Source organism: Taurulus bubalis (assembly GCF_910589615.1).
Source record: "Taurulus bubalis genome assembly, chromosome: 1".
Taxonomy (NCBI): domain Eukaryota; kingdom Metazoa; phylum Chordata; class Actinopteri; order Perciformes; family Cottidae; genus Taurulus; species Taurulus bubalis.
This window is the reverse complement of record NC_136589.1, coordinates 39,999,235-40,020,755: the sequence shown is the minus strand read 5'-3', so window position 1 is coordinate 40,020,755 and position 21,521 is coordinate 39,999,235. Positions and strand designations below refer to the sequence as shown.

The 21,521-nt window shown below is 43.6% G+C and overlaps 3 protein-coding genes across 3 annotated transcripts in view; all 3 read left to right on the top strand.

Annotated features, from left to right (window-relative positions):
- atp1a2a (ATPase Na+/K+ transporting subunit alpha 2a) overlaps positions 1-8,482 on the top strand; it is a 31,985-nt gene extending 23,503 nt beyond the window's left edge. Inside the window, exons 15-21 of the mRNA XM_079227816.1 lie at positions 1,023-1,177; positions 3,596-3,719; positions 5,567-5,712; positions 5,796-5,926; positions 6,091-6,192; positions 6,394-6,485; positions 8,168-8,482. Of these exons, the coding sequence (XP_079083942.1) occupies positions 1,023-1,177; positions 3,596-3,719; positions 5,567-5,712; positions 5,796-5,926; positions 6,091-6,192; positions 6,394-6,485; positions 8,168-8,196 (779 nt within the window). The 3' untranslated portion in view covers positions 8,197-8,482. The remainder of the gene's footprint in view (positions 1-1,022; positions 1,178-3,595; positions 3,720-5,566; positions 5,713-5,795; positions 5,927-6,090; positions 6,193-6,393; positions 6,486-8,167) is intronic.
- A 3,114-nt stretch (positions 8,483-11,596) lies between these two features.
- sdhc (succinate dehydrogenase complex, subunit C, integral membrane protein) lies at positions 11,597-15,217 on the top strand. The gene is made up of 6 exons (XM_079227533.1): positions 11,597-11,620; positions 12,548-12,607; positions 12,799-12,900; positions 13,699-13,760; positions 14,721-14,884; positions 14,977-15,217. Exons 1-6 carry the CDS (start codon positions 11,604-11,606, stop codon positions 15,082-15,084), a joined length of 513 nt encoding a protein of 170 aa, XP_079083659.1. The 5' UTR covers positions 11,597-11,603; the 3' UTR covers positions 15,085-15,217.
- Positions 15,218-19,042: 3,825 nt separating this feature from the next.
- The window catches only part of cadm3 (cell adhesion molecule 3), a gene marked incomplete at its 3' end in the record, with an annotated part of 83,121 nt that continues 80,642 nt past the window's right edge, over positions 19,043-21,521 (top strand). The window contains exons 1-2 of the mRNA XM_079223473.1: positions 19,043-19,308; positions 21,031-21,188. Of these exons, the coding sequence (XP_079079599.1) occupies positions 21,098-21,188 (91 nt within the window). The 5' untranslated portion in view covers positions 19,043-19,308; positions 21,031-21,097. The remainder of the gene's footprint in view (positions 19,309-21,030; positions 21,189-21,521) is intronic.

Here is a 21,521-nt window from a genome sequence, read left to right as displayed (position 1 = left end):
GAAAGACGCTCAAAATATAACATACAGGCATCTATATAAATGTTTATTCTTTTAATCAAACTATTGTCTCTTATTCATTTGTGCCATTTACGGTTTACTGTATGCTTTGTATTCTCTTTGTTAGTTTAAATATTACATTTTCTCACGGAAAAGTCATGGAAATTCATTGGTCAAAATGTGTATGAACCCTGAATTAAAACAATTCTGCTAGCAAGCTCCTTTCTCCTGTAGAGACTGGAGATAATTAGTGAATAAATACCTAACAATTTAAAATATGATATGAGTATCACTCTGGCTTTCACACAATATTTAACAGAACTGTCGACATAGAATGTATAAAAGACTTGAAGATTTGAAGACTCCAGTTCGGCACTTGGCTTGTCAGCATCTTTGTTTTTCGTGGAGAAGGTGGAGCTGGACAGTTCTGCTTCTTCATCCTCTCATGTTGGGCAGACTGGATGCTACAGTGACTCACTAGCGCCCCTCTGGGTATAAGTAGTATTACAAGACAGGACGGGCTGAGGCTAGCTGCTGGTTTGCGATATGTCTGCAACCCAAATACATAGACGTCTTTGACATGACGTCAACACTGTAACCTCATCACATTCTGTGGAAAACATTAGTTAATTTGAAAGGACTTGCTCTCACTCAGCTAAGTAGAAAAATCTCCATCAACAACTTTGAAAGTAAGGAAAATATTCAAATACTGAACTTGAATCTTGACCTGTAATTTGCTTATTAAGACTTGTGAATTGAAATTGCTCTCGACTCGACTAGAGTCACTCTGACAGACATTTGACTTGAGGCTTGCCACAAGAGACTGGTATTTAATTAAAGTGGGCTTTGCTAATAAGGTCTGAGGAAAACCATTAGCAATGTGGAAATGCTGACAGGTCATTTTTTATTTCAGTAAGTGTGGAAAATGAACTTGAACAGGTTGAAGTATCAGAAAAATAATCAATATTGATAATGTATTTATATATATATTATATATTTCTTCCTTGCATTTGTGATCGCTGCAGGTCGTCTCATCTTTGACAACTTGAAGAAGTCCATTGCGTACACGCTGACCAGCAACATCCCAGAGATCTCGCCCTTCCTCCTCTTCATCTGTTTAAGTGTTCCTCTTCCTCTGGGAACCGTCACCATCCTCTGCATCGACCTGGGCACCGACATGGTGAGATCGGAGGGGAACGAACACTCGCCTCTTTTTGTTCAGTCCTTCAATCTCTTTGTAGACATGCCAACGATAGTTTTCTTGCATTATCTCAATCAATAGTTTGTCAAAGATTACCACTTTACATATTTTATTTTAAAGGGATTGTTCAGATATTTCAGATGTACCTATCCATAGTCATGAAATCCACAGCTGCACGTAGAATATTTCCACCACTTTAACTTGTCGTCAGACCTTCCTTTCTGTCGGGGAACTGAAGCCGTTATCTATTCTCTCTTCAAAGCCACTAGACTCCGTTGACAAAAACATCAATTTTACACGTTGAATACATTTTGCTGCTGCCTCCGTCCGCAGTAGTTCATTGCTCTTCTCCCGTAATACACAGATTATTGATAAGTATCTCATACAACTCCAAACTATCCCTTTAAGTGTGCAACGTACTAATTGTAGAATACATCTCTTTTTTTCCTGGCCTTTTGTAAGCTGGTTTCCAGTGTTTGTATTTGAAAAGTAATTGCGTTTTTAGGCAACTTTCTCTCCACATACTCATTTGTCTTTACCTATTGTGTTGCACTCCAAGCACTTCCTTGGTGTTCAAAGCCAATTGTTGGCTAATTCTACTGATTCTCCTCAATGAGGGGATGCTAATCGTTAGCATGTTGCGCGGCTACGGGGAAGCTAGAGGTGACATTGAGGAAACTACGGTTGATATTGGTGTCAAATATGAGTGCCCGAAGGTAAAAAAAAAAACAAAAAAACATTTGGTTTAATTTGTTCTTTCTGTTGGTGGGAGAAATTTGCTTTTGGCTCACCGACATCCATTTGTTGGAGCAGAACAAAGGGCCGGGTGACGCTCGCATTCAGATTTACATTTCACAGCTCTGCCATTTCCAGATGCCCGTCTCTCCATTGTATTTCCAGCAGCAACAAAACGAGTAGCTGGCACGCTGCTTGCCTGAGGGGCGTAATCCATCATTGTGAAAGAAAGGAAGCGCAGGATGAATATATTCAAAAGGACTTGTTCTGTTGTGTTCATTACTGTAACTTTAATTTTTTTTCCCAGCTCTCAGCCACCAGACAGTAACATGCGGCTGAAACTGGTCCTTATGTGTCTCGGTGTGCCAACAGCAAAAATGGTAGTAATGAGGTACATATAATGGTCTCCTCTCCAACTGCCAAGAGCCATTTTGTGTCTCCACGGGTTAAAGATAGAGACGAGCATGCTAGCATTGGTAATAAAGCAGTTCCACATATTTCACCCAGGTGACATCAAAGATGCACTTCTTTGTTTTTTCTAGCGGCGGGACAGATTTGTTCATGTTCACAAATATTGACTTAACTATCAGAGATCACAGGGATAGTGCATTCTTTATTGGCTGGATTCCTCTTCAAAGACGCGATGATTGAAGTTTAAAAGCAGCATGTTTGTGCAACTGTTTTGCATATAAAAACACTTTCCCTTCAAAGTAACACGTCTGCATGTATTTATTAACCGTCGGTGGAGTGAACAGCTGGATGTCTGCTTTGAAGAATCGGGCCCGAAAATGAACAAAATATTTAAATATTCAATAAAGTAGCTAAAAAGTGTTTATAGTACAGTACACAAGTATAATTAGAAATTTCCCCATGTCTGCTGCTGAGGTTGTTAACAGCTTGTTAACAGCTTAGTTCAACTCCAGGCAACAGGCTTGAGGGCTCTGCTGAGATTTAGCAGTGACAAGCAGCACTTGGAGTCTGCTATGATTATTTTTAGCAAGCAGTGCCATGTGGAAAAGGACGCTGCAGAAGATGTTTATCAAAGCAGGATGTGGCACACTTAAGAGTGCTTCACATTTGGATATCACACACACACACACACAGACACACACATACTCGCATGCTGTTAGAGGTGTGAAAATAAAAAAGAAATCAACTGCCAAGCTCAGTCGCATCCTTTTCCCTCTCCTTGTCTTTCTCTGCGGCCGTGGGTCAGGGGAGGGTGACACCAAAACAAACTGGATTTGTACACCGCAGAGCATGTGTTTGGTTCCCCTCCTCAAATCCCGCCTAAGTCGCAGAGATACCCCGCCCTAAGTCACACATATTGCTCCGGTGCTTACCTGGTAATACCAGATCATTATTACGTACAGAGACCTTTCTACCCTCCGATTTTATGAGTGCCTTGAAATTCTCCATCGGTCTCCTTTCCTCTCTGTCACTGTCACTGCTCCTCTCTTTGCCCTTTTTCTGTCTTTTCTCTCCTTTCACTCGGTGATTGAATGCTGAATTACATTAATGCTGATATGTCGACGGTACCCGGTGTCTGGCGCTGTCATCATGCCTTTGTACCGTTGCCACTAAGACAAATTCCTGAACATTTATTGCAACGGGGTGAATAAAGCAAGCTGATTTTGTGCTATCCTCCCGTTTTCCTTTCAGGTTCCAGCCATCTCATTGGCTTATGAGACGGCGGAGAGTGACATCATGAAACGCCAACCGAGGAACCCCCAAACCGACAAGCTGGTCAACGAGCGCCTCATCAGCATGGCATACGGACAGATAGGTTCGTCCTGTTGGGGCTCTTAACCTCTTTGGACCCCAGCGCTTGAACCCAAATCTCTGGGACAGGCTGGGAGGTTTTGGTTATAACAAACATCGCAGGCGTAAAAACAATACATATTGACATTTATCAGAAAAGTTGGCATTTCTTGCTGCCTTTGTCTGCACAGTTTAGATGCGTATATTCAAGGACAGTCAGGGGAGAGTCCCATGTTTTTCCTCTAATTGTTGTGACATTTACAGCAAATTGAGGGTGCAGCTATGTTCTACTTGTTCATGTTTCGGCGGTTGAAGCCTCTCTTGAATGCATGCCTTTTATCTCCGGTTTATATGGTTTGGGAATAGTGAAACTCAAAGGCTGGCCCAATTTTATAGGCTGTTAAATAGGTCAAAATATGGCAGGGCTTCACTGGATGGCATACAATTTAAAGCCAGCAACTCACGTCACCTCCCATATTTCTTCCAAGAAGACAACCACTGGGGCAGAACTTTTGCAGGTCACATCAAATCACATTTACAATCCGCGGTTCTGTCATTACAGCTTGATGTCCTGAAGCATAAACAGCGAACATCTAACTGATGAGATGATCTGATTTAGAGGGGCACACAACGACGGTGGAGCAAAGTAGAACCAACAGCATCCTAAAAACAGATGCAACCAGCTGTGGGTTCCAGTACCCACACTAACAGACTGTTTAGTGTGCCAAAAATAGGATTTAGTGTGTCCCAATGAATAGTATTTCAAATGCGGCATGCCAGAAGTAGCAGGATGTTCGACTACATCCGGGTGCATTTTACAGCATGCATGCTTTTCTGGCGGTTCTGACCCAGAATCCTTTGCGCAGCAGATATGTGATCAAGAGGGTCAAAGTCCAAGGTGTAAGTCGTATGTCCCAAGCGAATGCATGCTGCATGCACTTTGCGTTGTAAGGACAGCTGCAGTATACGGACTAATGGTAAAAAGTACGTGCTTATGAACTTTGTTAACGTCTGTCAACGTAAACACAGGGTTTCAATTTAGCGACATCGAGATTGAGAGGATTGATGCGCGTTGCCTCCGTCCTTAATCAGTACTGGTGGGGGTTTAGTATATGTGAAGACTTTAACCCTTAAAATAAGGGTTGAAATCCATCAAGTTGAAAATGTTATGCCCAGTCTGAAAAAACAACATTCTTAAACATGCAATTAAAGCTATTATTGCACTCCTGAGCTCTCTGGAGCCATTTAAGGCAGAGGGATCACCTGTGCTGTTGCTCAACACATATTAAGTGCACAGCAGGTGTCTGTCCAAAGTGTCAAAAATAAGCACTTTCTAGGTCAATTTATTTGTCACATTTTGGTATAACTCCTGTAAATAAGTGATGCACAGCATTGGAACACCGGTATTATTGGTGCTGCTGTCGAAATAGCTTTTGCCAAACGACACTCATTATCTATAAATCTTGTTATTTTCCTACTTACTCTGCAATAAAACTGCCCCTATTGCTCCACTGTGATCGGATATAAGAGATGGGTAAAATAATCGCATCCAATGGCACACAGTTTACTCAATGTTCTTGTAGCCGTCCATTACTGTTGCACTCGTATACCTAATCGTATGTGACACCTGTTTAAGCAGAACTGCGATTAGTGTCCTCAAAACACCACACAAATAAAATGGGTATCATCTTATTATACAGTTCAGAAATGTTACAATCAATTATTAATAAGTTCATTTAATTGGAACACTTCAAATTACAATTAAACACCATCTTTTCCTCCCGACAAACATGCAGTTCATATAAACTGAGAACAGATGAAGAGATGACGCTTTGACTCTGATCCCTCTGCACATATTTTCTTTGTTTCCAGGTATGATCCAGGCTCTCGCTGGTTTTTTCACCTACTTTGTGATTTTGGCTGAGAACGGCTTCCGCCCGAGGGACCTGCTGGGTATCCGCGTCCGATGGGACGACCGCAACGTCAACGATGTGGAGGACAGCTATGGGCAGCAGTGGGTAAGGAGCGCGTGACAAAGACAAACTGACTATTTATTCCCCAGACTGCAGGAATGAATGCGATCTGTGTTTCCACCTGGCAGACCTACGAGCAGAGGAAGATCATCGAGTTCACCTGCCACACCTCCTTCTTCATCAGCATCGTTGTTGTGCAATGGGCGGATGTCATCATCTGCAAGACCAGGAGGAATTCCCTCTTTCAGCAGGGCATGAAGTAAGTGAGGGAGAGGGAAAAAGAGAGATGGAAGGTTGGAGAATCGAGAGGCAGATTCACCAGTTAATGTGCCAGTTAATTTGTGACATTTTTTCGTGAACGTTTTTGAATGGTTTTAACCTTTTCCTTTCCTTTTTTTTTCTTCTTCTTCTTCTGTTTAACAGGAACCGGATCCTGATCTTCGGTCTGTTTGTCGAGACCGCTCTGGCTGCCTTCCTCTCCTACTGCCCTGGGATGGACGTCGCCTTGCGCATGTACCCCCTGAAGTACGCTCTGCATATGCACATCTCCACCGAACCGAAAAATAACCTCTTAAAGACCCCGATAGGCGGCCATTAGCCTGTCACTCTCGGCTTCAAATGAAGTCTGTGATCTCCTTATACACCACGTTGTTATCCTTAATATTCAAAAATGGCCGCAATGAATTGAACAATTTGAACTCACTGTTGTATCTCTCTTCCTCTCAGGCCCATGTGGTGGTTCTGTGCCTTCCCATACAGTCTTCTCATCTTCATTTATGATGAGGTCCGCAAATTAATTCTGAGGAGGAGCCCCGGAGGTAAGCACGTATTAAGAGAAGCCAAGATTAAAATGGTTCAACTTTCTTTGTCTTGTTAATAAGCTGAAAGGGAGAGAACATTTGTTCCAAGTGATGGTGTCGTGATTCACACCCCTCTATGTCTCAAGAGCCATTTTCTATCAAGACCTTTTCTCCCGTCCTCTCCGCCTCGCTCAGCCTTCATGCTGTTCTTATATACACGCGTTAAAAAAGAAAGTACGCTGTCCACTCCTTTCAGGGCACACTGATTGACGAATACGCCACAGCTCTGGTCCGCTGATTTGACCTGAAGGATCCCAGCATGCATTTGACAGATGGTGACGAGTCGAAGATCAAGTTCAATGTCAAAGAAATGACATAAAAACAACACAGAGTGGTTTTAAATAGAGATCAAAAAGGAAAGTACAGGTAGCAATTTGACAAAACAATGTTGGTCGCAATTGTGGATAATTATTGACAACAAAATATTTAACTTTGCTGTAATGCTGAAAACATGGATTGGAGTTTTCTACACTGCTGGCCAGCTGTCATATTCAAATCTCTTTGGATTTTTTTTTTTTTTTTGGGGGACAAAGTAAACGATGCAAATGTTTCAATTTGCATAGTTTTTCCTGACCGCTTTAAATGTGTCTATTGTCATTTTCTGCATGTATTATACAGCAGTAACTGTAATAATTTCCATTTAAAACTTATTATTAACCCCTAGCTTTAACCGATGCAGCTGAAAACCACCAAGCTTCCTGCGAGCCAATCAAATACCCAACGATTCTCCGGCTTTCCAAGCTGCAGCCTCCGTAACACTTGACTGATTACTGTTTGTCTTCCAGGTTTGATTCCTGACAAAATAGCATGTAAATGCCCTGCCTTCTGGCTCTCTGCTCAGGAATTCAGTTTAATAAATGGAGCATAAAATCACAGCAAATAAACAACATGGCATCACCACTGAAATCTAATGTGATCTGATGCTTGGGCCAAAGGCTGCATCTGCACTAGATCTCAACCAAAGTCCTGAACTTTTTATATATATCTTGCTCGTCAACAGGCAGGTGAAAAACACAAGCCACTTCTAATTTTGTTGATGGAGCCACTCAAGCAATCTGATCATAGATTATCGCAGAAAAAACGTTTAGTGATTCTTCCTCTTGCCGAAATGTAAACTAAAAAGTCACCATGAGCAGCAGGTGAAATATAACATGGAGGCAGCGATCTTTATGGAGTCCGACAACTCTGCGAACACGTGTTGAACTTGCACCAGAAAAAGAGATTATACCTGTCCGACACCAAGAGACACAGGAGAGGATGATGAGAAAGGAAATTAAAGCGGGCTGACGAAGGCTCTTGAGAAATGCCCAAAAGATCCCACACATGATACGGACACACTTCAACAGCTCCAAATCTGTTCACTGCCACGCCGCTTCAGCTGATGAGGGCCAAGACACGGGGAGACAAATACAATTTATCGTGACAGTTAATCATTTCTGTTAATCTCTGTGTCACGGGCGGCTGATCAGACTCTTGGAGTTATAAGGGGATTCATTTGGAAATGTACAGAGACAAACACAACGAGATGAATACAAATAGAGCGATTCAAAAGGTTATTATGAAAACTGCTCGCCTGTCATTTTGTCTCTGACACACTCTCCCTCTCTCGCTTTCTGTCTCTCTCTCTCTCTCTCTTCCAGGTTGGGTGGAGCAGGAGACATATTATTAACATTCAGAAAATGTCAGTTTAAGTTTGTGTGTCTGTGAGAGAGTGTGTGTATGCGTACATGAGAATTTGTGCGTGCGTGTGTGTGTGTCAGTTGTAATATTGCATGGATCAGTTCACAAATCTGATTATCATAAGAAAAAATACTGCTGAAAATAAGCTTTTCATTGTGCTTTGAGTTTTTCCTCAATGGTAATGTACACCTACAATATGTGCCTTAAATAAACTGTTACCAAAGGCTATAGAAACACCAAATGTCATCATGAGATGTACCAAATAAAATCGATTCCAAAATATTGCCCTATCATCGTTTTGTTATTCTGTGATTTTGCGGTCATCCTGTATTGGGCAACTTATCAGTTCTAATATGTAGGATGCCACATGTGCCTGTAATAACTGTAATGTTTCCCAAATCACCAGATCATGCCTTTAATAATAATTGTAATTATATCTGATTTATAAAGCACAATGCTCAAAGATGCTTCTTTACACACTGTGAAATAAAATATAAACAAAGAAAATTAAAATGAAACGCTTTAATACAGATAAAAAAAAGATGACGATTATGAAATAAAAGGGAGGGGGAGGATTTGGCTGGAGAAGCCCAGTCTGAAGAGGTGGATTCTGGGAGCCTTTTTCAACGATGACGATGTGGGTGCGTTTTTGATGTGGTTTTGGTAATGAGCTCCGCAGAGAAGTGGCGACGTCTGAAACACTCTGTAACCCCAGGTTAGGAGATGGTCCTACACACTTGCAGGACGTTGACATCAGCCGGCTTCAGGCATTGGGAGGGGGTTGCTGGTGGAGGAGCTCGGGGAGGCGGAGGCAGGTTCTTGAGGGCCTCATAGGTGGTGAGGAGAATCTTTAAGTTTATCCTGTGCTTGACTGCGAGCCAGAGGAGGTTATGGAGGACTGATGGGGTGATGTGATCACTTGAGTGGGTACTGGTCAGTAGGCGGGCAGCAAAGCTCTCTGCATGCTGGAGTTTATGAAGTACTTTGTATGTAATACAACAGATACTGATGCTGCAGGCAAGCCTGGATGTTGCAAATGTGTGTGAGTGAGTGTTTCTACAGCAGCAAGTGACGGTGAGGGTCGTAGGCATATGGTGGTGAAAGAAAGGCTGTTTTGGTGATGGGGTTGACATGGTGCAGGAACCAAAGGGGGAAGATGACTTCAAGGTTGTGTATATTGGTGGAGGATATTGTGTGAAATCCAAAGTGCGGCCGGGAAAGGATTTTAGACTTTTTGCTATTGAACTACAGAAGGTTTCTTTGCGTTGGCCTGTTTTACTGTCCATTAGGTAAGTGGTGAGGGTGGAGTGAGGGGCAGCAGTGATGCTCCCGGAGGAGAGAGAGGTAGAGATGAGAATCATCGGCATAGCAGTGAAACTGGAGGCTGTGGTGACAGAGGATTTGTCCACCTAATTCACAATATGAATGGTTTCAATGAAACGCCGGAAGAGCAAATTTGTTCCTGCCCACCTTTGCCTCCATTTCCACATGTTAAATACTACATAAATGAGACAACATTTATGCATTTTGTTGGAGTAGACAGGCTATTTTATTCTTTTCCTTTCCTGTCTTCAGTAAAACAAACCAATAAACACTAGGCTACACATATCAGATGTAGTGCAGTTTTAAATAAAAGACTATGGAAGACATTTAAAAAATGTATTTGGCAACCATAATACAATCTCATGCGACTCACCTTTGAAACACGCCCCAGTTTTTGGCAGCAACTCATGTAGAGGATGAAGAGAAGGAGACCAAGAACAGAACCTTGGGGTACACCATGGGCGACAGGAACTATGGTGGATTTGCAGTTGTTATTTGAGATGAACTGATGTCTGTCAGAGAGGTAGGGCTGTAACCAGGAGAGGGCAGTGCCAGTGATAGCAAGGGTGGATTTGAAGTGTGTGATTAGTGTGGAACGGTTAATGGCATCATGCATGTAAGTTTATCAGTAAATGCTACACGGGTCACATCAAAAACTGCACACGGTAACGTGAAAGTACCAAAGATATGACTGAGGTAGAAACTGTGTTGACATTACTATAGTTATAGAACTATAGTTCACTAGAGAAAACTGACATTTATTGCCCTCAAAAACCCAGTATCAGTCAGGCTCTGCCGACGCTCATATCTTCCTGATCTCCTCATCCATTATGTATGTCTTTGTTTCTTCTATTCGCTGGACACTCGTTACCTTACTGTCAAAATAGTCAACAAAATAAATCTGCAGGCAGCGGAGCATTTCAGAAGCAATGTCAAGTTAAAAGCAATGTCAAAACTTTTCTAAAATAAATGTTAGAGGGGTTTTAACTCTCATGTAACCAACCATGTCTAACTTGAGTCCTACACTCTTATATTATACTGTATGCAACATTAATATGGGACCAGGCCATTGGGAACCAGTCTAGGGCTGCTTCTGGGCATCATTAACCCCACTACCTGTATGAGTGTGTAGATGTCTGATTGTGTGTGTGGCTCCTTAAAATACTAATACACTTCTTTTCCCTGACAGTGTAAATGGATGTTGCTGCATGTCAACTATTATTAATAATTATTGTTGTGTGGAGCAAATACTGAAATTGGGAGTCCATCTTTGAGTTGGGTTGAATTTTATTTTTGTCATCTAAAGATTTTCTTTTGAGATATATGTATGAGGTTGTGTTGTTTTAATACACTATTCAAAATAATAACTACATTATTTTCATTATTTATAAATGTGCTTATTTCATTATTAATTTTTTGGTCTATCCCAAAGGACAAAGGAAAACCGAAAATTGACACAACCAGAGAATATGTGAGAATTTTGCTTTACAAATGACATCAATGATTAATCTATTGTCAAAATAGTTGCCAATAAATGTTTGCTGATCAACTAGCGGATGAAATTTCAGCTCTAAACTAATCTACAGTTATAATAATAATGGTAATCATTTAAAAAACAATCGTTATAATAATAATAATAATGATAACGACGATTCTATAATATATGTATAATGATAATAATAAAAACAACAATACAATAATAAGCATATTATTAATAATAGTAGTTTGAGCAGACAGTTATTTTATTGAAACTGAAATGTTGTATTCATAAATATTTATGTAAGTTATATTTACTTATCTATTGCAGCTGGAAAGGGCAAACACAAAATACATATTTTTACTGTTTCACCAGTGTTAAACATAGTTGGTATAATGTTTGTTATCTGATGGAAAAGACCAACAAGCTTCTGAATGCGAATGAGAAAAAAGGGTTTGTGAAAATCCAAATCTAAATGTCCTCACCTCACTCACTCTGACCAAGTGTGACCTTAGAAAACAGCTGTGAAGGTTTCAGATAACGGTCGAGGAACAACAACATCCGGGAACGTCACTTCCGTTCACTCTGTGTTAAACATGGCGCTGCTCCTAAGGTCAGTACGTCTGTGCTTCCTAATGTTTTTGTGTCGTTTTTTTCTGGGTTACCATGTCAAGGCTGGAGAAAACCCGCCCGAGTGTGACATCGTTTCCTTTGTCTATTATATTTTATTTCACGTAAACATGAGGGAAGTCAGCGCGAGCTGCCGTTAGCTAGCCGCCCAACACCAGCCTTAGCTGTTTTATCTGCATTTAAAAGCTGGAAAAGAGTGCACTTTGACTCTTAGTGTGATTAATGGCTGACTAAAGGGTGTTATATGCTGCCTTTAGCCTTCAAATGGACCTTAAATGACCGTAGGCTTCTTAACCGCAATGTTTGTTCTGCTTTAGCTAGAGTTAGCTAGCGTTAGCTGACAGCTTAGCTAGCTACATTGCTAGAGCCTTTACCAAAAGTGTTTTTTTAATACGTAACGTTAGAGACACAAACGTTTGTCAAACGTTGCCTACTTCATTGACCTTGTGTGGCCGGTGAAGGTGAGCACAGCGCCTCTCAGGCGTGTGAAACCGATGTAGTTAACTAGTGCATTCCTTCTTCCTCACGAGAAGGAGAGCACAGTTTCCTCTTCTGTCAGTCTGCTCCTCTGTCAGATTGACTTGGGTTTGCCTGTTTGCCACAGAACTGGAGTCCTCATTGTTGTAGTCTCGGTTTTTAGGGGCTGCAGAAGAAAAGTAAATACATGGGGGATTCAGAAACCATGCTGCCAGATGTACCACTTCATACTTGCTTTGTAGACAACATTGTTTATCATATTTCCAGTTTAATTGATGTAATGAATTACTGAAATAGTTTGAAACATTCCTATTATTATAATGTATGAAAGGAAATTGATGTAGGTACTGTGTGTTTGTCTGCTTTTCTATTTGACTGCAGACAAGTAAAAGCTTATTTGTAACACTTTTTTCTTTTTTTTACCTGTGTCTAGGACGTTGGCCCGCCAGGGTGTCTGTCTCTCCAAACCATACTACAGTGTCTTCTACAGGCAGTAAGTTGTGTGTGTGTGTGTGTGTGTGTGTGTGTGTGTGTGTGTGTGTGTGTGTGTGTGTGTGTGTGTGTGTGTGTGTGTGTGTGTGTACTGCTGCATCTCCTAGTAATGACACAGATGCATGCTAAAACCTATATGGTGTAATCTGTCCTGTAAACTCATAAAGTATTTATTTTTCTCTCTCTCTGCAGTGCTGCTCCAATGGGAACCACAGCCAAGGAGGAGATGAACAAGTTTTGGTCCAAAAATGCCAAATTAAACAGACCCATGTCTCCTCATCTCGCCATTTACCAGTACGTATTCTATGCCGTGTGTGTGTAGCTTGCGCCTTGTCCATAAAATAACATTTAAGAAAGGATGGCGACGACTCATTCGTTCAAGGGAAATTAAGCTTTGTTCATCTTTCAACACAAGAAAATCTACTGCAGAACATCGTCGAAGTGGAAAATAATATTATTATATTAGTCAATTTTCAGATCACGCATGACAAGCCACCATTACCATAGATTTACATGACATGTGGTGAAATGAGAAACTTGATGTATTGTCAGGTGGTTGTTATCATCTGTTTTATATTTGACCCTAGTTAACTGTTTCTGGCTCAATTATTTCCATTTGTATGTCTCAGTAATTTTGAATCATTCTCATGGCTAATCTATTTCAGGGCACAAACTATTCTTTGGTTCTCTGATCTTGTGATTTATATCATACTCTTTCACCGGTTTTAAATGACTATGTATAACAGCATTAGCCTTATTTCTAAATGTACCTGTAGACATCGGAGTATGTAAGAGGTATAAAAGGTATGTAAGAGGTATAACAATACCTTGCTTTTTTGCTTTGAGTCTCAACCACTTTGAGTAAACATTGCTGCCTGCAGCTGAAAAACATCCCAGAGTCCTTTTCTCCTTTCTGTACTATGTTGCAGTGATGCAACTTGCCAGCCTGAGCCTCATCTCGAACAAAACAGTTTTAAAAATTGAAAGCAAAAGTCAGTGAAGGCTCAACCCTTTGACTTGTGCTTGGAGCGTGTTTCAACCACACACATCTGCCATTATATTACATGTGTGGCGTTTTCTTTGTGTTTTCAGATGGTCCGTCCCCATGATGATGTCCATCACGTTCAGAGGAACTGGAGTTGGGCTCAGTGGAGGTAACGCATCAGTTATTTTCTTTGTCATAAGTTATAGATATGCTTGTAAATATTCTTCCCTCTGTAGTTATATTCGTCCTTAAAATACCCCAGATACATGGCTTGGTCTTTTTTATGTTATTACTCTAACATCGAAGTGAAGCCGTTCTACTGCCACTGTTGGCATGTGATTGATCTTGTAAATCTCTTCGGGGCATTTTAGTCCATCACTATTGATTTCTGCAAAGAGCATTTAGAAACAGAGGTTGTTCGATACAATTCAGCCCTTTTTCATGTGAAAACCATGTCTAATGCTGGACTGCTAACAGCTTTCATTAATTTGCCCGGTCTAACCGCTGAGCCTATGTTGTTGTTGTGACATCGTTCATCAGAACATTTGACCTTGATGAACGTTTTTTGATGAAAGCCTCGTCTTTCTATCAAAACCTCTCATGTGCTTTATCACTGTTGAATTAAAACTCAGAATTCATTTAAACACAATGCAATGGGTATTTATTTTTGTTTGCAACGCTGCCTTACTTTGATTCACACCTGCCACGCGTTTTAACAAGGCGCGCTTGCTCTGCCTCTTTGCCTTTTTTAATCATCCAGACGGCACAGAAAGAAAACGCTCAGACAGAACCGTTTAGTGCGGTTCATTCAGGCAGCCGCCGCAGAGCCTGTTTGATACACAACCATTGTTTGGCCTTCATTTAATTTAGTCAGCGGGAGGAAGAAAAAAGAAAAAAAAGTCTTTACATAACGGAGACAGTCGGATGTTTAAAAATTATTGGCCGATGGGGACGGGTGGGATGGTGACTCATGGAGACTAATCCAGCAGGAAAATAAATGTCAGGAACATGTTTGTCCTTGCCATGTGTTGCATTTCTCACTTATTGTTTTCTCTTTGGGTGTTGCGCATGCAAGCCTCTCTTTCACATCCACACTGTGTCCCAGCTCATTACTTCTGTCTGTGTCCAGCTATCTCAGCCTTTGCCTTGGCAGCGCTGGTCCTACCGGGAAGTTACCCCCACTACCTGGACTTGATCCACTCGCTCTCCATCGGCCCGCCTCTCATCGGGCTGGCCAAGTTCGGCCTCACCTTCCCCGTATCGTTCCACACCTTCAACGGCATCCGCCACTTGGTAAGACTTTATCCTCATTTCAAGTCATTTATTTATGGTGGTGTTTCTTGTGCTGAATGTTCTTCTCTTTCTCTTTTGATTATTTCCTTCAGTGGTGGGACCTCGGCAAGGGCTTCAGAATCCCAGAGGTCTACCGCACCGGCTACACCGTTATTGGTCTGTCCATCATCACCTCCGTAGCAGTGGCTTTCTTCCTCTGAGCGAACGACGAGAAGAGATGAGCTGAAAGGAACGGAGGAGATGGAGAGAATGTGGGAGTTTTGTCTATATCTTGTTTCCTACTGCATGCACTATTTCATCAAAGAATTAAATAAAGGATTATATTATACTGTATACTGTAAATGTTTTGTGCTGTTTTGTCCCTTGGAATTAATTATACTCTGGAAAAGCTTTGGGGTCATCAGCAAGAGTGCAAAGAGCATGCAAACGTGACCCAGTTTATTTCACACTTGTTCTCGGGTGTGAACAATAACCGGCGTCCAAAATTAGACGTGTCCTACATGTTATGTCCTTATGTAATTTATTCTGATGGAGCCGTGACGTCGGCTTCATTAATCACCTTCCTTTGCCCTCAGTCGCTCTGCCCGTTGTCTCTGTGCACGACAGTGTGCGCTTTGTGTCCGTCGAGCCGGCTGTTTACTCGCCGGGCCGTCATTCATATTTTACCGTCTCCGGGGCCGTAGCTGCTCAAATACATTTTTTTTAACATCGGGAAAAAGAGAGAGGCAGAAATGTGGAGAGGTGGCCCGGTGGGGTTGTGTGTGAGAGAGAGTGAGTGTGTGTGAGAGAACCGGCTCCTCACCGGCAGCCTGCCTCAGGCATCACCTCACACTGAGCCGCACAGGAGCTACACTGCACCCAAACAGCTTCTGTCCTGCAGTGTGAATAAAAACAAGCAGTGATGTAATGTCAGATCCAACTCCATTTATGTACGTAGAGAAAAAGCTACTACTACTACAACAACAACAACTGTAAATGTTCTTTGGAGGAGGCTGCATCCGTACTGTTTTTGTGCTGGCTCCTTTAGCTACCACTCTCTCTGGCCGGCTCCAACAAAATCTGTTTATCAATTTGTTACCGGCTGCTCAAAAAAAGGACGAAGTGCTTGTCAACTTTAATGACAAATAAAATGTTTTATTTGTGAGCCAGACGTGTGACCAAAACATATATGTGCTTATAAAAAGGACTCTACACACTGTTTATGCAATAACTGTCAGTGTTTATGAAACACGTGTTAGTTTAAAGCTTTTTTATTTAGCTGGTGTTATATTCTCCTCGGAGCCATATCGGCTCTGATACTGGACCAAAAAGCTTCACATTTGACGCTTGCCAGCTCCGTGTAATTGGCACTATGAAAACAACACTTGCAGAATGGCTCTCTGTTTGTGACTGTTTGTCTGATTGCAGTGAGTGTGGCTTCGTTGCCTCTAATCCACGTTCTATAGCCACATTTAAATCTCAGCTCGAGATCCATCTCCAGACTGTAATGGACTCTTGTGATGGACAGGGAAATAACTCAAACTCTGCCGGGATTAAGACTTGATTAGACTTCGTTATAGTCGGCTCACACCAAACCCTGTAGACATATTTCCCATTTCTAAGTGTGAACCGGTAGCTGAGGTAACGAAAACATGGCCTGTTCATGGAGGTATTCCCTGCAGGGAGGAAGCGCCTTGCCTTCCTTCGTCTTGATGCATTTGCAATGTAAGCTGTTCCGTCGTTTGGTTTTGCTCTGATAATGTCACCCTGATGATGTTTTGACGAGATAACCTGTGTATAAACAATGGGGGACAGACAGCAGGCGTCCTCTCTATGAGGCGTCAGAGGCTAATGATTACGCCGCAGCAGCACCCCCTACTGGCCGGAAAATTATCATCCACGGGGCTGCGGTCCTGATGCTGAGGGATGCTGAGAGATGCTGCACGCGGCTGGGAGGGGGAGTATAAACCTGCTTTTGATCGAAAAAAAAATGTGGCTTAGTCTCTGTGGCGCAATGGAATAGCGCGCTGGACTTCTAATCCAGAGGCTCCGGGTTCGAGTCCCGGCAGAGATGTGGATGAAAGACTTTTTGGATGAGTGATGGATCTTTTTTAAAATTCTTTATGAGATTGTACAAGGCAGCTCTGTTTCCAGATATGATATTTAAATAGACAGACAGTCTGAGGTGTGTGTATTCTATTCACAGGCCCAAATTCACAGTACATAGAAATTCCATATGCACGTGCCTTTTCAGCGCGTAAAGGTCAGCGCTTCAGTATGCAGATTTGAAACGGACCACAAACAAATAGCGCGCTCTCTTCCACAGCAGAGTTGTGGAAGAAGCTTGCATGCTTGATCGCCGTGCGTGGAGCCGGAGTGCAGCCTGTGTGGGCTGCACTCCGGCTCCGCAGGACAACACAGCTCCGTGTGAAAGTCAGTGGACACGCGCGCGCGCTTGCTCGCGCACGGTTTCAGCCACCCCTGGGCTGTCCACTCATTGAAGCCACAGCGAAAAGCTTTTTCTAATGCAGCGCCAACAAGAAGCCCACTCTACGCCTTCCCCCGTCCTCGTAACAAGTGTTTAATGACGCCAGATGCTGCGCTTCGTGTCCTGGTTTGGAGACGGAACGACTCCGGTTCACTTTGAACATTAAATGACTCGCAAGGCCAGAAAATGGTGTCTCAAGATTATTTGTTCGTATGCAGATTGTGTATTTAATAGACTATAACAGCAATGTGGCAGTGCAAGTGGAGAATGAGGACTGCAGTAGTGTTGTTTTTATTATTATTTGCGGGTATTATTTAGTGAAATCAGACTGGGGGGACCATTCTGGAATCCTTTCAAGGACCCCTCAAGGTGGACTTTAGTTTCTGCATTAAAAACAACATACATTACCCAAAATCATGGAAGCCCAGAGCAGCACTAGGCCTACTTCTTCTTCTTCTTCTTCTTCTTCTTCTTCTTCTTCTTCTTCTTCTTCTTCTTCTTCTTCTTCTTCTTCTTCTTCTTCTTCTTCTTCTTCTTCTTCTTCTTCTTCTTCTTCTTTTCAGTGTGGAAAGCAGCTGCTTGCTTGAAGATCTCTCAAACGCCTCGACTCTAACTCCACCCAGCTCCCCATGGCTTGTTTTATTTTGTATTTTCTCCTAAGGCCCCCCTTGTTGAGTGTGTCACCACTGATTGGGCTGTCATGCGGCTGCCGCCATCCATGTTTAACCCCATCATGCCTCCCCACACACAGACCTAATCCGCCAGTAAAACTAATCCATAATCCTCTCTGGCAAGTTGAACGTCCCCTCCCTTCCTCCCTCCCTCCCTTCATTCATCCCTTGGATCCTCACTCTCAAACGGTCAGAACTAAAATTGATAAAGTCTGCAAGTAAAACTGGCCATTTACAAGTGTATATAAGCATTATGATGCCTGGACGTTATGGGGGTATTATACATACTTTGAGAGTAGAAGAGATGAAAACAAGTCACTGTTTCACTCACAGATGAACTGCAGGGTTGTGCGGATATAATGGAGTTACAATGACACAGAAAAAGTCCCACAACTCTGCTAGGCTAAGGACTCCATACATCATTACCATTTTGCAAATGATAAGGCCTACGGGAAATAGCAGTGGGCCTATCTGCGAGATAGGAGTAATAACTCCATAATATCAACGATAAGAAACATTATCGGTACTGAGAAGCATGACAATCCACTGGAGATGACCTCCGCTGCTTCATTCCAGTGGATTTTTGAGGAGGCCTGAACCTATACGCTACAAGTTAGGAGGGACACTAGATCCTACTCGGTATCAAACATTTGGATAACGTGAGCAGAGCTATGTAATCCTACAGTAATGTGCCACAGGAGATAATACAATACCATTAAAGTATGATAAGGTCAGCTTTGACTCCATGTGGAGTGTACAGCCACATTATGGTTATTTCTCACCCTTCTATCTGCTCCATCTCCTCCTCCATGTTGCTCTCAGCCAGTAGGCCCCTGCTCTGGCCCTGTTATCCCGATGATACGGGCCAAATCGTATTAAAATCCCCTCCCTCCTTTCCTCCTTTCCTCCCTCCCTCCTTCCCTCCCTCCCTTGTCCCCTCCCCTCCCTCTCGTCTTTCAGACAGACTGTTTTTGCTGCAGTGAACGGCAGCCGTGGAGAGAGAGAGAGACAGAGATACAAACACACACAGAGAGCGTGTTAGTGTGTGTGAGAGAGAGAGAGGAAGGGGGAGCGCGCACGGAGGAAAAAAACGCAAGGAAAACAAAGAGTCCGGAGAAGGAGCAAGGAGATAAAAAAAGAAGAAGAAGAAAAGTCGATAAAAACCGACTGAGCGAAAGAAAGCTCCGGACCAGCGACTGCTGCGCATCAAAAGGAGGGACCGCGCTGGGGACCTTTTATTGGACACCAGCGACAACAAAACCCGACTCCGTAGGCGGAATATAACGGTGTGTGTGTGTGTGTGTGTGCGTGTGCGTGTGTGGTTAATACCGTGCACTGCTTTGTAGTTTATATTGTTGTCCGGGGCTCGGCTGGAGTGTGTGTGTGTGTGTGTGTGTGTGTGTGTGTGTGTAGGGCGGACAGGAGACACCTGTCAGTTCTGACGCGTTCCCGTCTCCAGGAATGTGTGTGTGTGCGCACTCTGGGTAGGTGGCTGCCTGTGTGTGCGTGCGTGTGTGTGTGTGTGTGTGTGTGTAATCCGTTATGCCTGCCCAGGGAGAGAGCTGTATAATCCCCCCCGTGTTTTATAATTTACTCTGAATATGCGTTTTGTTGTCGGGCTGCTCGCGCTGTACCCGGCTCCTCTTCTCCCTCTCGGCTTGGCTCTATCGCTCCGCCAAGCAAAAAAAAAAAAAAAAAAAGAAGAAGAAGAAAAAGAAAAAGAAGCATCACAACTGCTGGCTGTGTGAAGACCCCCCTCGCATCCGCTCGATATCATCCCGGATCTTTCTGCAAGTGCGGGGAGAAGGTGTTCGGACCTCGGGAGCATCTCTCCCGGATGCTCCCGAGGTCCGTCGCGGCGATGCAGGCCACCACGAGCCCGCTATTATTGTTGTTATTATTGTCATCATCATCATCACTGTTATTACATGGCCGCGTAATAAGAGCCGCAGCAACTTGTGTTTGATTCACGCCCAGAGTGTCCGGTTTATTTCCCAATGGATGCACTTGTTCTAGTTTTTTTTCTTCTTCTTCCTTCCAGTGCTCGCCATCACTCAACAGGGAGGGCTGGAACAACAATAAACACAGACCCCCCCCCCCCCCTCCCCCCCTCCATCCCGCCCTCTGTCCCCGCCCTAAACCGCCCGCCCGTCCCGCAGGCAGCTCTCGTGCCACGGTTTCCCTCCCCACGTTGGCAAAGAGCTGCGTTTCGCAGATGGACCGAGAGAGAGAGAGAGAGAGAGAGAGAGAGAGAGAGAGAGAGAGAGAGAGAGAGCTTATATACCTCTGCGCAGGCCACTGCTATTTTAAGGAATGTGCGCGTGAGAGAAAACGAGGGTGCATGTGTTTGTGCACGCGCGCGTGTGTGTTTGACAAAGAAGGAGTGGACGAGAATCTGAGCTGCTGTGTTCTGCACGTCTGTCCGTCTCCAGTCTTGTGCAAAGCGCACCGTGTACTCTCGGCGGGAGATAGGTGCATCTCTGCTGCTGCTGCTGTGTGTGTGTGTGTGTGTGTGTGTGTGTGTGTGTTTTCTTCTCTTCTCTTCTTCTCTATTCTTTCCCTCTTTCCCCCTCGACCAACTGGGGGATTGTTGCCTTGCGTTATTTCCAATTAGCGAGAATTACTTGGAGCTCGGTTATGGGCTGTCCAAAAACACTCGTTTTCCTTCCCTCCACATGCGCACAGCTTGTTAAAGTGGATGAATAAATTCACAGTAATATGAACCCCCCTCCTCTTCCTCCTCTTCCTCTTCTTCCCCTCATTACCACCTACACACCAGCGCCATCGCCTCCTCTCTGCTGCTTGGCTCCCTCCCCTCCTCTCTCAATCGGCCCGCTATGACACAAGCAGATCGATGAATACCCATAGAGCAACGCGTGAGCAGCGGGTGGGCCAAGCGTTTATTCAGCAGCAGCCAACCAATAGCAGGGGATGCAATTAGAGGCCATGCAGGCGGCTCGCCTCTCCTCGCTTGTGTTGCTGATCTCTCCACCGCTCTCCTCCTGCAGGTGACACTCCAGAGCTCCTCTGCCCTCCCGAGGATTCAGAGACACGGGCGGATCTGTGCGCCCGACCATGGCCTTCCCATCAACCCCCTCTGCATTATGGAGTGCCAGCCTATTGACAGTACTACTCGCAGCTGTGGTCCACAGCAACATAATATATGGTAAGCACCGCTCTCTCTCTTTATCCACCAGCCTCCTATTCTCTCTATCCGGCTGTCCCGTTCCCCGGGCCCCTGACCTCCCGACCCTCTCTTTCTGTCTCTGTATCTGTTGACTGGAGGTTTTCTCTTTTTTTTGGGGGGGGGGGGGGGGGGGGTTCCTGTACTATGACAAGGGAATCAGACAGCCATTAATAAGCACATGCGACACGACCACCTCCCCGGACCCCAGTGGAATTTCTGCCGTTGTTTTTGAGGAATGTGTGTGTGTGTGACTTGCACGTGGGCGCAGGACTCCACACACACACACACACACACACACACACACACACACAC

Bases quoted from the DNA above. Each gene is read 5' to 3' on its own strand.
- sdhc (XM_079227533.1), top strand. The intron at 12,608-12,798 runs GTAAGTTGTGTG...CTCTCTCTGCAG, and splicing joins TACAGTGTCTTCTACAGGCA to TGCTGCTCCAATGGGAACCA. The intron at 13,761-14,720 runs GTAACGCATCAG...GTCTGTGTCCAG, and splicing joins TGGAGTTGGGCTCAGTGGAG to CTATCTCAGCCTTTGCCTTG.